At 41.0% G+C, this 12,773-nt stretch overlaps 1 protein-coding gene across 5 annotated transcripts in view; it reads right to left on the bottom strand.

The window, feature by feature from the left end:
• Positions 1–8,639: 8,639 nt before the first annotated feature.
• The window catches only part of ELMOD1 (ELMO domain containing 1), a 79,914-nt gene continuing 75,780 nt past the window's right edge, over positions 8,640–12,773 (bottom strand). For all 5 annotated transcript variants that reach the window (XM_066371593.1, XM_066371592.1, XM_066371595.1 and 2 more), the window contains one exon: positions 8,640–10,041. In XM_066371593.1, the coding sequence (XP_066227690.1) occupies positions 9,869–10,041 (173 nt within the window). In that variant the 3' untranslated portion in view covers positions 8,640–9,868. The remainder of the gene's footprint in view (positions 10,042–12,773) is intronic.

Below are 12,773 nucleotides of genomic sequence, written 5' to 3'. Positions count from 1 at the left end.
CTGAGGTACCATTCCTTACATCATCAAACACTGAGATGTTTTGAACACCGAGGCTTTGTGTTTCAAGAAGAGAAAGCCATTTGATCATTTTCACATCATCAAAAAAGTAGACAGAGGCCTCATTACACTTGGGAGGTTTGAAACATTTCTGGAAAAAGATAATAGACAAGAGATTATTCTTTTTCATCCTGTATTTGAAGCCTAACGTGTATCTCTCCCTTAGCCTCAGCTTTTAAATGATAGTTTGCCGGCATTTTCTCCCCTCTTTTAGCTTTCTGGTGAAGAATTGATTCTTGGACCAAAATTAAGGTAGAAGAAATACCCTAGAAATCATTTCTGTTTTATAGTTGGGTTCTTCTTTCATATAGAGTTGGAGAATTTTAGAAGGAAATGGTAGAGATTACCTAATTTTTTTATTTATAAAAGATGAGGGAACTAAAATCCAAAGTGATCCTGTGGCCTGCCCAAGGTCAAGCAGAAGCAAAACTCACATCTCCTGATCTCAACTCTTCACTTTTCTATTATAGCACATAACCAATTAAATAATTTTTCCATTAAAAGATTTGCAATGTAATGGCAATTTTGCAATGTAAATTTGAGCTTCTAAATCTCTGAGGATTATGTTCTTCTGATTTCAGGGGAAAAAATGGCTGTTTTTCTCCTCCAGTTTTTTGCACCCCAGTGCTGTCTCCCTTCTGCTGTTTCTACCAGGCTGAGCTCCTGCCTCTGGCCAGTGTGCACTTGATCACATCACAAGGATCATCATGCTCTGCTTATTTCATGAGGTATGAATCTCCTCTCCTCACCTCCTTTCTCTTTGCCCCAGGGCTTAGGCCATTGCACCACTTAATAGTATTTCAATTTCAATAAATGTGCAAATGGAAACTTGTAAATTGACTGGTTTGATTCTCCAATCACTCTTTTTTGCAACTTACTTTTGGCTTTTAGTACTTCTTGTTCCTGTTCTCCAAGACCTCAGGCTGCCAGCATGCCCACTGTACCAGCTTACTCAGGCCACAGCCAGGAGTCTGTCTTTTTCCTGTTATCTCCTTAAATATTAAAATAGAATATTTGAAAAGAGACAACAAGAAACTGGATAGGAAGATTTCATATTTAAATACATAAAATTTCCATAAACCAGTCTACAATTTATTTTAAGTGAGAGAGAGAGAGAGAGAGAGAGAGAGAGAGAGAGAGATAGGGACAGACAGACAGGAAGGGAGAGAGATGAGAAGCATCAACTCTTCCCTGAGGCACTTTAGTTATTCAGTGATTGCTTTCTCATTTGTGCCTTGATGGGGGGGGGGGTACAGCTGAGCCAGTGACCCCTTGCTCAAGCCAGCAACCTTGGGCTTCAAGTCAGTGACCTTTGGGATCAAGCCAGCAACCATGGGGTCATGCTTATGATTCCACACTCAAGCTGGTGAGCCTGCAATCAAGCCAGTGATCTTGGGGTTTCGAACCTAGGTCCTCAGCATCCTGGGCTGATGCTCTCTGTCCACTGTGCCACTGCCTGGTCAGGCTAGTCTACAATTTTTTCTATTTATTGGTTCCTTCTTCTCTCATTCCCATACTCTGATACTTTTACTCCAACCTTTCTGTTGGTCAAATAAGTTTATAAATATGATATATATGTTTGCTCGCTTATAGTTTGTATTGGGTGTGGGGGACATGCTGTAAGCAGACTGGGTCGTTATAGCCGCCTAAGGCTTAGTTTTAAGACTAAGCTTTTCCCCACACCCTTGACTGATTGCATGATGTGGGGTGGTGCACTCTCATGAGGAATCCCATTATGCCTCAGATAAGTGACTTTGTATCAGAGACTTTCTTGTTTGTATATAGGATTAAAGGTTTTGGTTTCAACACTATAAAGTGGGGCAGAGCAGGAGCTTGCTCTCTCTTGGTTCCTGAGATTAGCATTAGAGGAGAGAGCATTAGAGATGAAAGCAGAGAAAGGCCACGTAAAGGAGAGGAGAAGCAGCCAAGATGGTGGAGTGCTGAAAGAGAAGTCAGTTAGTGCAGAGTTTGTGTAGAGAGAAGGAGATAGGGAACAGATGTGAATAAGGCTGGTGAGCTAGAAACCTTTGATTCTAGGAAACTCAGATAAGTCAGTGGCTTTGGGAGCCCTGAATGGAAAGGGAAGAGTTTTCCCACTGTGTGTATTTCTTGCCCACAGTGCAAGCTAGGATTATAGATGATGGCCCTCCAGTTTTTGGTTCCATTGTTTCATTACCATCTGTCCGAATCTAATGCGAACCTGCATGGGCCAGGCGGCTGTGATAGTGGCTGTGCCTACTGGCTTTACACTTTCCAAGTGCATATTCTCTTCTTCCTGTAATCTGGTACCAATTCCTTCTAATTTAGTCTTTAAAATAGTTTCTGCATCTGTTTACATACCCACCCCTACAATTCCAGCTTGGTCCACCAAAATGTGTTACCTGGACTGCACTACTAATCTCCCAATAATAATACTGTCCTATTATTTGACCCCTCAAGTTCACCTTCAAGTTCTAGCTCATTAAAAAAAGCCTTCAAGGCCATTCTCATCCCCTCTCCTGTGCCCTCTGACAACACTGAGCTTTTTGTGATGCTCTGCCCAGACTGAACACCTTTTGCCTTCATTCATGTTGTATGTTAAGTGCTATCTCCCATAGCACCTGCTTAGCGCTGACCATTGAACTCACCTTATTGTCAGATGGTAGGCTGTTTACGTGCCTACCTTCTGGTAAGATTTGCAGGCAAGGAGCTTGTCTTATTCTGTGTATCCTGGCACTTAGCACAGTGTACAGCAGTTTATCGGTGAACATTTGTTTATGAAGGGATGAATGAGCGTGGTTCCCTAGCTCTCTGATGCACGTGAACAGAAAATGAATATTTTTTTGAGGGGTGTTCCACCTGCATAACAGGACCATAAGCAAGTCTACAACAAGGTGTTTGGAGCTGCTGAGTGAGAGGAAACAACAACAGCACATTTGGGGTTGAGCAGTGAGAAGAAAACAAATATGGTCACTTGCACTGAAACTGTCACTCCTCGCAGTAGGGATGACATGATATACATATTCATGGTGCCATTATTCAGAGAGTTATGAAGTGTTAGCAGAGGACGTGCTGTCTGGAATTTTTGCTTCAGTGCCTGAAATTATTACTCATAAAATTTTTAAAAAGAGAAAAATCAACATGCTAGTGCTCTGGTGCGAACCAGTGAGATGATGAGACACTCTCAAGGTAATGGGTCGGAGGAGGGTCATGGCCAGCACCAGCCCAGGGGGCTGCTGTCTGACAAGACCTTTCCTGGGGATATGGTAAGGGTTGGCTCTTGCTCCTACTGGCAACCCGGGCCTGAATATTGAAGACAGTCTCTTCTTCCCTGCCAAAGAACACGCATCGATTTAGATTCCCAAGGCCCTTCTTCCTTTCTCATTGGATGTTTTTTATTATTTAAATGAAAACATTTATTATTTTCTTCAGATTATAGATACCATGCACACTCATGAGAGAAAATCTAGAAAACGTAAACATTTATAAAATAAAAATTACATAATTCTGCTACCCAAAGGTAACCATTTTGGTACATTTTCTTTTGGTCTCTTTTCTGTAAAACAGAATTTAAGTTCTGAACTGGTAGGCTGTGGCACAGATCTGTGTGATAGGGACCCGGCCTGTCCCTAGTGTCTTTCCTGATATGAGCTCTAATCCCATTCTTGAGGCTGTTCCCTCATTCCCTCATCACTCCCAAAGGACCCACCTCCTAATGACCATCAGATTGGGGTTTAGAATTTCTATGTATGAATTTGGGAGGGATGCAAACATCCAGTCCATAACGGCCCTCTAACTCCGGTTTTATATCTCTGGGTGGATGACAGCAGAACATACTAGAAATGGGTACAGGGTCAAGCTATACTGACAAAGTAAGTTGAAGGAAAGCAAAGGGAATGCTTGACTTATTTCCAAACTGTTAACAGCTGAGACTAAACCTGATCAGGTTTCAGTGGAGAGTGACCAGATCAAGAGCACTGCTTCTCAAACTGTAGTGTGCCCATGAATCATCTAGAGAGAATGTTGAAATGATTCTCCTTCAGTAGGTCCAGAAACGGAGCAGTGATGACTAATTTCTAACAGTGTCAGTAGTCCAAAGATCAGACTTTCAGAAGCAAGGACAATTTAGATGATTTAGAGGAGGTCCATGACAAAGACACTGTCTTCTTCTCCACTGTATCCCTGGACTTGGTGTGATGCCTGGCACAGAAATAAGTTCTCATTAAATATTTGCTGAATTGAATTGAGGGAGGACACTGGCTCCAAGGACAAATTTTGTAGCTGAATTTTCCATTAGGGTAAGATCATAACGAAATGGATGAAAAATGAACATAATCCAACACGTGTTCATCTAGCACTCTGGCATTTCCTACGTGCTTTAATGAATGATTGCTTATTTGATTTTTACTCTTAAAATAATCCTCTGAAGAGGAGGGTAAGTCATTGTTGGTCAAAGGAAGGCTAGCAGCAAGTCCACTGGAACAGTCTCCTGTTAGTGTGTCTGTGAGCTGGTTTTTTCCTGCTGTACTCTAAAAAAGAAGTAATAACTTGACTAAAAGTGGATTATGAAACTCTTAGTATTATATAGCTTGAGGCTGTCGATGTCCCTATTCCTCTGAAATTGCTACATATTTGGCACAGAAGAGCTAATATATCCAGAATATAAGTGTATGGGTGTGATATAAGATATGTCAAAAAGAAATAACTCACACACTTTCTCTGGGCTGCTGGAACGAGCCAGCTGTGCCTGAAGGTTTGTCTCTCTCTCAGCAGAAGAGGTTCTATCCTAGCTCAGCTTCCCTCAGGACCAGAGCTTTCCTTCCCCACACAACATCTCTCAGACCCCAGTGTCTGCAGGAGCAAGGCAGTGGGTACTCCCACACGGCTCCCGACAGCAGACAGCCAGACCCAGACGGCCTGGCTGCAGAGTGATCCTATCAGATCATCAGCCCTCTGCTAAGTTTTTCTTCAGGCTTGCCCTAAAAGAAGAGAGAAAAACATCAGGCTGGGGCTCTCCCCCTGACTCAGACTTACAGTGAGTCTAGCATTGCACACAGGCCCTGGCATGTCTTGGGACAAGGGGAAGCATTTGCACCTTCTTTTATCTTGCTGATCCTTGGTTTAGAAATTTCCCTAGTAAAGTCTATTCCAAAACCCATGCCTTGTGATGCCATGGAATTCACCTGGGCCCTTGTACCGTAGGCAGCAATCCTGAAGGGACCCACCTTTATTCCCCTCGTATGACAGAGGGGGCTTAACTAGTTTTACATGTTCCGATCCAGTCTTCCCTCCTCTTTCCACACTTTTCTAGATGCCATAAACTTTTTTTGCTGTAGCTTCTTTCCTAAAGCAGACCACATAAGAGATAAAATAACAGAAAGGTACCAAGTCAATATTTTATTTTTTGTAACCCTGTTCTGACCCTTCTCTGTGGAGCATTCATGGTTGTCAATGGACAACATCATACCTGTTAGTGTGTCTGTGAGTAGTAGCATTCTGGAGACTAAGTCAGGTCAATGGGGAATAAGAACCTCAACAGTGAAAGGAGTGTTATATTTACGAAGAGTTTGCCTGTCCAAAGTCCTACATGTTTCTCTTTCCACGGAAATGCCTGTAGTTTCCAGCCTGAATGTAACAGAGGGCAGGATCTGTAAGCCCACCTCCTTGAGATTTCCCATAAGCCAGTAGGAAGGGAGAATGCTGGCTTCCAGTGCTCTTGCGGAAGACAAGGGTCAGGAGAAAGAGCTCACAATTTTGTCAGAATTGTTCTTTGTGAAACAAGGAAGAAATGTGACCAAAAATGTAAGAAGTCTTGAGGGACAGAATGGTAGCATTGGTGATTTGCAGGTATAAATCCACCCTACAGAAATCTGAGCAAAAAATGTTATTTACAAATATATTTTGACTTGGGGGTTGGGTGTGTATGTGTGTTTATAACCCACCAGTTCCCTGGACAGCAGAGAATAATTTTAATTAGGTAGGGCAGCTTAATGGTTAAAAGTCTGGGCTTAAGGTCCTGGATTCAAGGTCTAGTTATGCCATTTACTTTTTTGGGGGGTACTTTTTGACCATTGTAACCTATTTTGTCCCCCATCCCCACCACCCCACCTCTGACAACTAGCTCTCTGTTCTCTGTATGTATAAATTAGTGGTTTTTTTAGATTCCACATATAAGTAAGATCATGTGATATTTGTCTTCCTCTGTCTGACTTATTTCACTTAGCACAATAGACTCTAGGTCCATCCATGTTATTGCAAATGGCAAGATTTCATTCTTTTTTATGGATGAATAGTATTTTATTATATATATTACATCATCTTTATTCATTCATTTAACGATGGACACTTAGGTTACTTCCATGTCTTGGCTATTGTAAATAATACTTTAATAAGACAAACTTCTGCATGTGTCCTGACCAGGATCCACTCGGCAACCCCATCTAGGGCCAATGCTTGAATCAACCAAGCTATCCTCAGCACCTGGGGCCACGCTTGGACCAATTGAGCTACTGGCTGTGAGAGGGGAAGAGAGAAAGAAGGGTAGAGGGAGGGGGAGAGAAGCAGATGGTGGTTTCTCATGTGTGCCCTGACTGGGGATCAAACCAGGGACATCCACAATAGGCCGAAATTCTATCCACTGAGCCAATCAGCCAGGGCACTTTCCTTTTTATCTGTTCCCTTTTTTTTTCTACCTCCCATCCTCTGTCTACACACTACACTAACTCTGGTCCTTCCTCATTCCCATTTAGTTTGGATATGGCTCCAAGTGTTTATAGATCAAGGTAATTTGTAGCCATGAAGTTTGATGGCCAAGTTTTATTTCCCCATTGCTGACTTGCTAGAAACCCAGCAACTTCAGCTGACCTTCCAGCTCAGACCAAGCCCACCCTCGGATGGGTCTTTAAGATTTCAGGTGGTATTCTGGATATATTCAAAATATCTATGTACTTATAATGTACTTCTCCTGCAAAGGTTAGAAAGTGAAGGAATTGGGTTGTGTTCATCCAATTAAGTTGTGGGGAGATTATCTTTATTTATGTCTGTCTCTAGGTCTTTCTTAATCACCTAACATCTGTTTCCTTTAACTGTCTCAGTTTATCCTATTGTCCTAAAGAAATTTTAATAACATCCTCTTTCTCTCTCAAAAGTGTCCTGGTTTGGAGCATACATTGTAAAGTCATCCTATCATTTGGGATTGGCTTACAGGGGTGGGCAAAAGTACATTCATAGTTATGAATGAGTGAAAGTTTGTTCTTGTATTGTTATTTGTTAATTAGTGTATTATTTGTATTATACTGTAAATCTACTCTTGCCCATGCTGTAGTAGTTAAGCTTTTTTTTTTTTCAAATAGAAAAGATGGTGGGCTACCAGGCAAAAGATATTTTATAGCACAATAACAAGAACCGTGAGTACGAAAGTCAGGTTGAAGTTGTAATTTTCAGAAATGGTGCTCCAAAGAGATCTTTTTTGTTTTGTTTTGTTTTGTTTTTCTGTAGTGTGAACTGGAATGTATTTTTTTCATAGCAAGTAGTGTTTTGGAAAATGTGGAAGAGGCTTGCTATATCATTTGCATTTTCAGTGGTCAACCGTTGTTCTGTGGAATTAGTAAAAGCAAGCTAAGAATGCTCAAGGGAAACACATCACACATTTTTAATGCTAACCTTCTGCTTTGCTTTTCTCATCTCACTTCACGAATGTTACTGGGTAGAATGCATATTCCACCATGAGGTGTGAATAAGAAATCTAATAATACTCTGAACTAGAAAGAACTGGCAGAGTTTATTTTTTCCCCCTAAAATTGTGCAGCCTTGTTCAGATACAACAGACAGAAATTATTCAAGGACCTGGAAGTGGAAACTCCCAGCATTGTTACCGTCAACTATCTCTACCCGAATTGAAGAGACGTGAGCTGGTGTAAATGCCACATACCATCAAGCCACGTCAGCGACGCAGACCACAGTGGCTAGACAGAGACAATACACACACATGGCTGACAAAGGCTGGGCTGCATATGGAATAATGCTTTCATCTATGTCAGCTGCAGCTGCAGTAGAAATTCAGGGCTCCCAAGACAGGCCATTTACCTGGTTCACAGGTTCTTACCTCCTCAGAGAGGACTATATATTCTTAACATTACACACAGTGCACATCATGTGTTAACCAACTCCGCCCCTCCCCCCCATTCTAAGAAAAGGCACAGGGCTGTAAGAGATGCAATGCAAAATGTTGCCACCTGGTGCACAGCTGAGAGGGACAGGAAAGCCAAATCCCAGCTGAACTAGAATGGACGCAAAACAACAGGCAGCTTAATGTTTCCTTTATTGGCCGCCTAACAGCACACAAATCAGGCTTTATAGGAAGCTACAAAAAAAAAGGTGGATCTCATTCTATTGTTAAAGCACCACCAGGCCTCAAGAGCAGTGAAATAAAAGGAGTTTCTCAGACATGACACTCTTGGATGTATTTCTGGTTACTCTGAAGGATGGCATGATGTATATTCAGCCCCAGGTGGTCTGTCTTTGATAAGCTACCCACTTGCATATTTACATATTCAGAAGATCTATGAACAAAAAGGTATGAAAATGGAATCCACTACTACATGTTACAGTAGAATGACATGTAATTTATTCATATAACCGACAGGCAGTACTCAAAATTCATTTAAATAAGCAAGTGATTACACAAACATCTAATAATACTAAAATTGATAAAAGGTATAAAATACCATGGGTATGAAATGCCATGGTAAATACTACTCAACAGACAACAATCATAATTCCAAACTAAATCATGAATTTTTAAATGATGTTTAGCAGTTTTGGAATGATTTGATCTTTTCCCCCTTCCAAGCAATTTATTTCTTCTTTTGATATAAGACAAGGTCATTATTTTCAAGAAATATTGCAGAATGACATAGCTTAGGTTACTCTTCTGCAACACATTTTTTTTCTTGCAATTTTTTAAAAAAAATATTGCCTCTTGACAGAGAAAACAAACCAGTCAGCACTCAGTTCCCCAAGCAAAGATGCTTGGATCAGAACAGTGCCAGGGTGTAACTCTGAATTCAGCAAGAGGCAGGCAGTGAAAAACCTTTTGCAGCTTTTGAAGTAGGTATACATTCTTCTTTTTTGAGGTGCTAAGCGTCATAAACATATTTAGGCATCCAAGCTCATGAAATTATGGGAACAAAATAATTTTATATCCAAATGACTATGACAGATTTGGGGGTAATTACAATATAATTCTGCAGTGCTTCAAACAAAAACAACACCTATCTAAATTTGCTCCTTTTAAGCCTCGTTACAATTTTGTGAAGCGCGGCTACGTTTGCAGGAATGGTTTGGCTTATCATGTGTCTGTATTATTTTAAAGTCTTATACTTTATTGGAATGAGTCCCAGGCATAAACCTGGCTTGAAAAGCTAGCAGCAGCAGTCATGAAACATATCAATAAATTAAAAGGCTTCCACAGAATAAGAGTCAGCAAAATCTCTGACATACAAAATACAGCGAGAGAAATACAGTTCTTCAGTGCTGAATTATGCGAGGGAGGAAAACAATCTAAAAAAATAGAAAACTTTTTCCATACCTGGCGTCAAGGCAGGATGTAACACCGCAAAATGCCACAATATGAGCAGTCACTGGATGACAGATACTCCAGAAATAGTGGTTATCTGGGCATCTGATAATTATGACAAAGAGATGAAAATACTGTACCAAAAGGCATGCATACAATCAGTGTGCATTCAGTGTGCGAGCCGGGACCTAAGCAGAGATCTAACACGACAATGAGGCAGTGTTCCGGGGTGTCCGTTAAAATCAGTGTGGGCAATTACATGTTGATTAAACCTTCTGAGGCAGCAAAGTGTGGGCACAGAGCCATGTCTGGGTTCTGCAGCTGTTTTACGATCCTCTTGCGGAATTTCTCCCGCACGCGATTAAATTCCATTATGTCCATGGGGTCCTCGTCAATCCAAAACTTGTGAAACTCGTGCATCAAATAGCCTGTTAGAGATAAGACAGTGATAAGAACACAGGAGAAAAAATATCCTTAATCACATTCAAAATCATCCTGAATGGCTCAAAGTGTTGTTAGACCAAACAGCAGCTCAAAGAAATAAAGGTATTTCACAGCAAATACTACTGTTAAAAATTATTCTTTAAACCAGTGCAGTAGGAGCTATTGATCTATAAGATTTTTGCAATTAGTCTTGGAACTATTCTCACCCCTCTCAAGCAGGAATACGCATAGATTCTGCCATCTCCTGAATACGAATTTCATCTGCATCATATTCTGAAAGGCCAACAGCGACAGCGACTACTTCATTCTTCCCCTCCTGATTAAATTAACATAATGGTCTAATTTTTCAAAATTACTCAACTCAGTCTTTTCTTTCCTCCTGATACCTAATTTGAGTAAAGCTTTATATTACCCTGACAAATCAAACAAATGCATTCTGACAATCTATTATGAGACAATAAAAATTATAAATCAACTCTAAACAACACAGACTGGTCATTAAACTACATGAAATTATTATTATTATATTATTATTTTTGTGTGACAGAGACAGAGAGAGGGACAGATAGGAACAGACAGGAAGGGAGAGAGATGAGAAGCATCAACTCTTCCTTGCAGCATCTTAGTGTTCGTTGATTGCTTTCTCATATGTGCCTTGATGGGAGGAGGGGGGCTACAGCAGACCAAAGACTTCTTGCTCAAGCCAGTGACGTTTGGGCTCAAGCCAGCTACCATGGGTCATGTCTATGATCCCGAGCTCAAGCCAGTGACCCCTGTGCTTAAGCTGGATGAGTCTGTGCTTAAGCCAGCGACCTCGGGATTTTGAGACTGGATCCTCTGTGTTCCAGCCTGACATTCTATCCACTGTGCCACCGCCTGGTCAGGCTACATGAAATTATTAATAAGACTTCCTTGCTCTGAAGCATAACTTCATATTCAACTACTTTTTTTTTTTGTATTTTTCTGAAGTGAGAATCAGGGAGGCAGAGAGATAGACTCCAGCCTGTGCCCCACTGGGATCCACCTGGAAAGCCCAGTAGGGGGCAATGCTCTGCCCATCTGGGGTGTTGCTCTGTTGTAACCAAAACCATTCTAGTGCCTGAGGCAGAGGCCATGGAGTCATCCTCAGCGCTTGAGCCAACTTTGCTCCAATGGAGCCTTGGCTGTGGGAGGGGAAGAGAGAGGTAGAGAGAAAGGAGAGGGTGAAGGGTGGAGAAGCAGATGGGAGCTTCTCCTGTGTGCCCTGGTTGGAAATCGAACTCAGGACATCCACATGCCAGGCGAATGCTCTACCACTGAGCCAACTGGCCAGGGCCTTAACTACTCTTATATCTCCAAATGTTATCTATGAATGATCTGGATTGAGGAAGTTTTTGGAATAAATGTTAAGTGTTTGACAGGAGAATCTATTTATTATGTTCTGTTTCCCTCCACCACATTCAGAAGGGATATATGAGCAGTTTTTTTAAAAAGATAATGATATTTATATATAGTAAACCTATTGCAAACTCAAGTGTCTCTGTATATTTTTTAAAAATTGAGAAAATAATATAGTTGCAAATATGGCCTGACTGGTGGTGGTGGAGTGGGTAAAGTGTTGACTGAGATGCAGAAGTTCCAGGTTTGAAACCCCAAGGTTGCCGGCTTGAGTACAGTGTCACCAGCTTGAGTGCAGGATCATCAGTATGATCCTAAGGTCGCTTGGTTGAGCAAGGAGTCACTGTTTTGGCTTAGTTTTCCTCCCCCAATCAAGGCATGTATGAGAAGCAATCAGTGAACAACTAAAGTGACTCAACCATGAGTTGATGCTTCTCATCTCTCTCCCTTCCCCTCTCTTTCTCAAGAAAAAAAAAATAATGTCAAACATTACAAAAGGTTTTCTTTCTTTTTTTTTAAATTATGGTTTTTAAAATAATTTCCCCTGATTTGAGAGAGAGCAAGGGAGAGAGGGAGAAAGAGAAGCAACAACTTGTTGTTTTACTTAGTTGTTCCCTTTTGCTTGTGTACTCATCAATTGCTTTTTCTATATCCCCTGGCCAGGGGGTGAGCCTGTGACTTCTGGCATGTTGGGTCAGCACTTCATCTACTAACCCACCTGGCCAGGGCCCACAGGCTTTTCCTCATGTTAACATTAGAATGCAGTAGAAAGTAGGAGCAAGAATTTTGGAGTCAGGAACCTGGTTTGAATCCCAGCTTTTTCATCTCCGTTTGAAAGGAGTGAGCATCAGAGATGATAAGAGGATTTTGGTTTAACACATGCAATTCTAATTGTAAAAAAAAAAAAAAAAATCAATACTTTTTGCTTTTCTGATAACTAGTTACTTATGAGAAAAACTTTAAAATAATTTTATAAACAGAATTTTAAAATTTGTTATTCATATCTTACTATAATACAAATTGTAAAAGTGACCTTTGTTCCCAATTACTGCTAATACACACTGCCAGATATTGGTCCACTTCCACAAATCCATGTGATTACTCATTTATTACATTGCTAGGTGTGTTTGTGTCTCCTTAAGGATATGGTCTCTATACAACTACAGGAGGAAGGGTACTAAGAGGAGAAAGAAATTATATTGCTTTTCTTTGGCAGTTGACTGCTTCATTTCTTTTAGGACTGGGCTGTCATTGGGCCTTCCACACCCATTAGCATGTTATAATTTGTGTTAACACAAGTTAACACAACCGTCTCTGATGGGGACATACACCAACCCTC

Source organism: Saccopteryx leptura, chromosome 1 (genome assembly GCF_036850995.1).
Source record: "Saccopteryx leptura isolate mSacLep1 chromosome 1, mSacLep1_pri_phased_curated, whole genome shotgun sequence".
NCBI lineage: Eukaryota > Metazoa > Chordata > Mammalia > Chiroptera > Emballonuridae > Saccopteryx > Saccopteryx leptura.
Note: the sequence above shows the minus strand (reverse complement) of the source record. Positions and strands in the feature narration are given on the sequence as shown.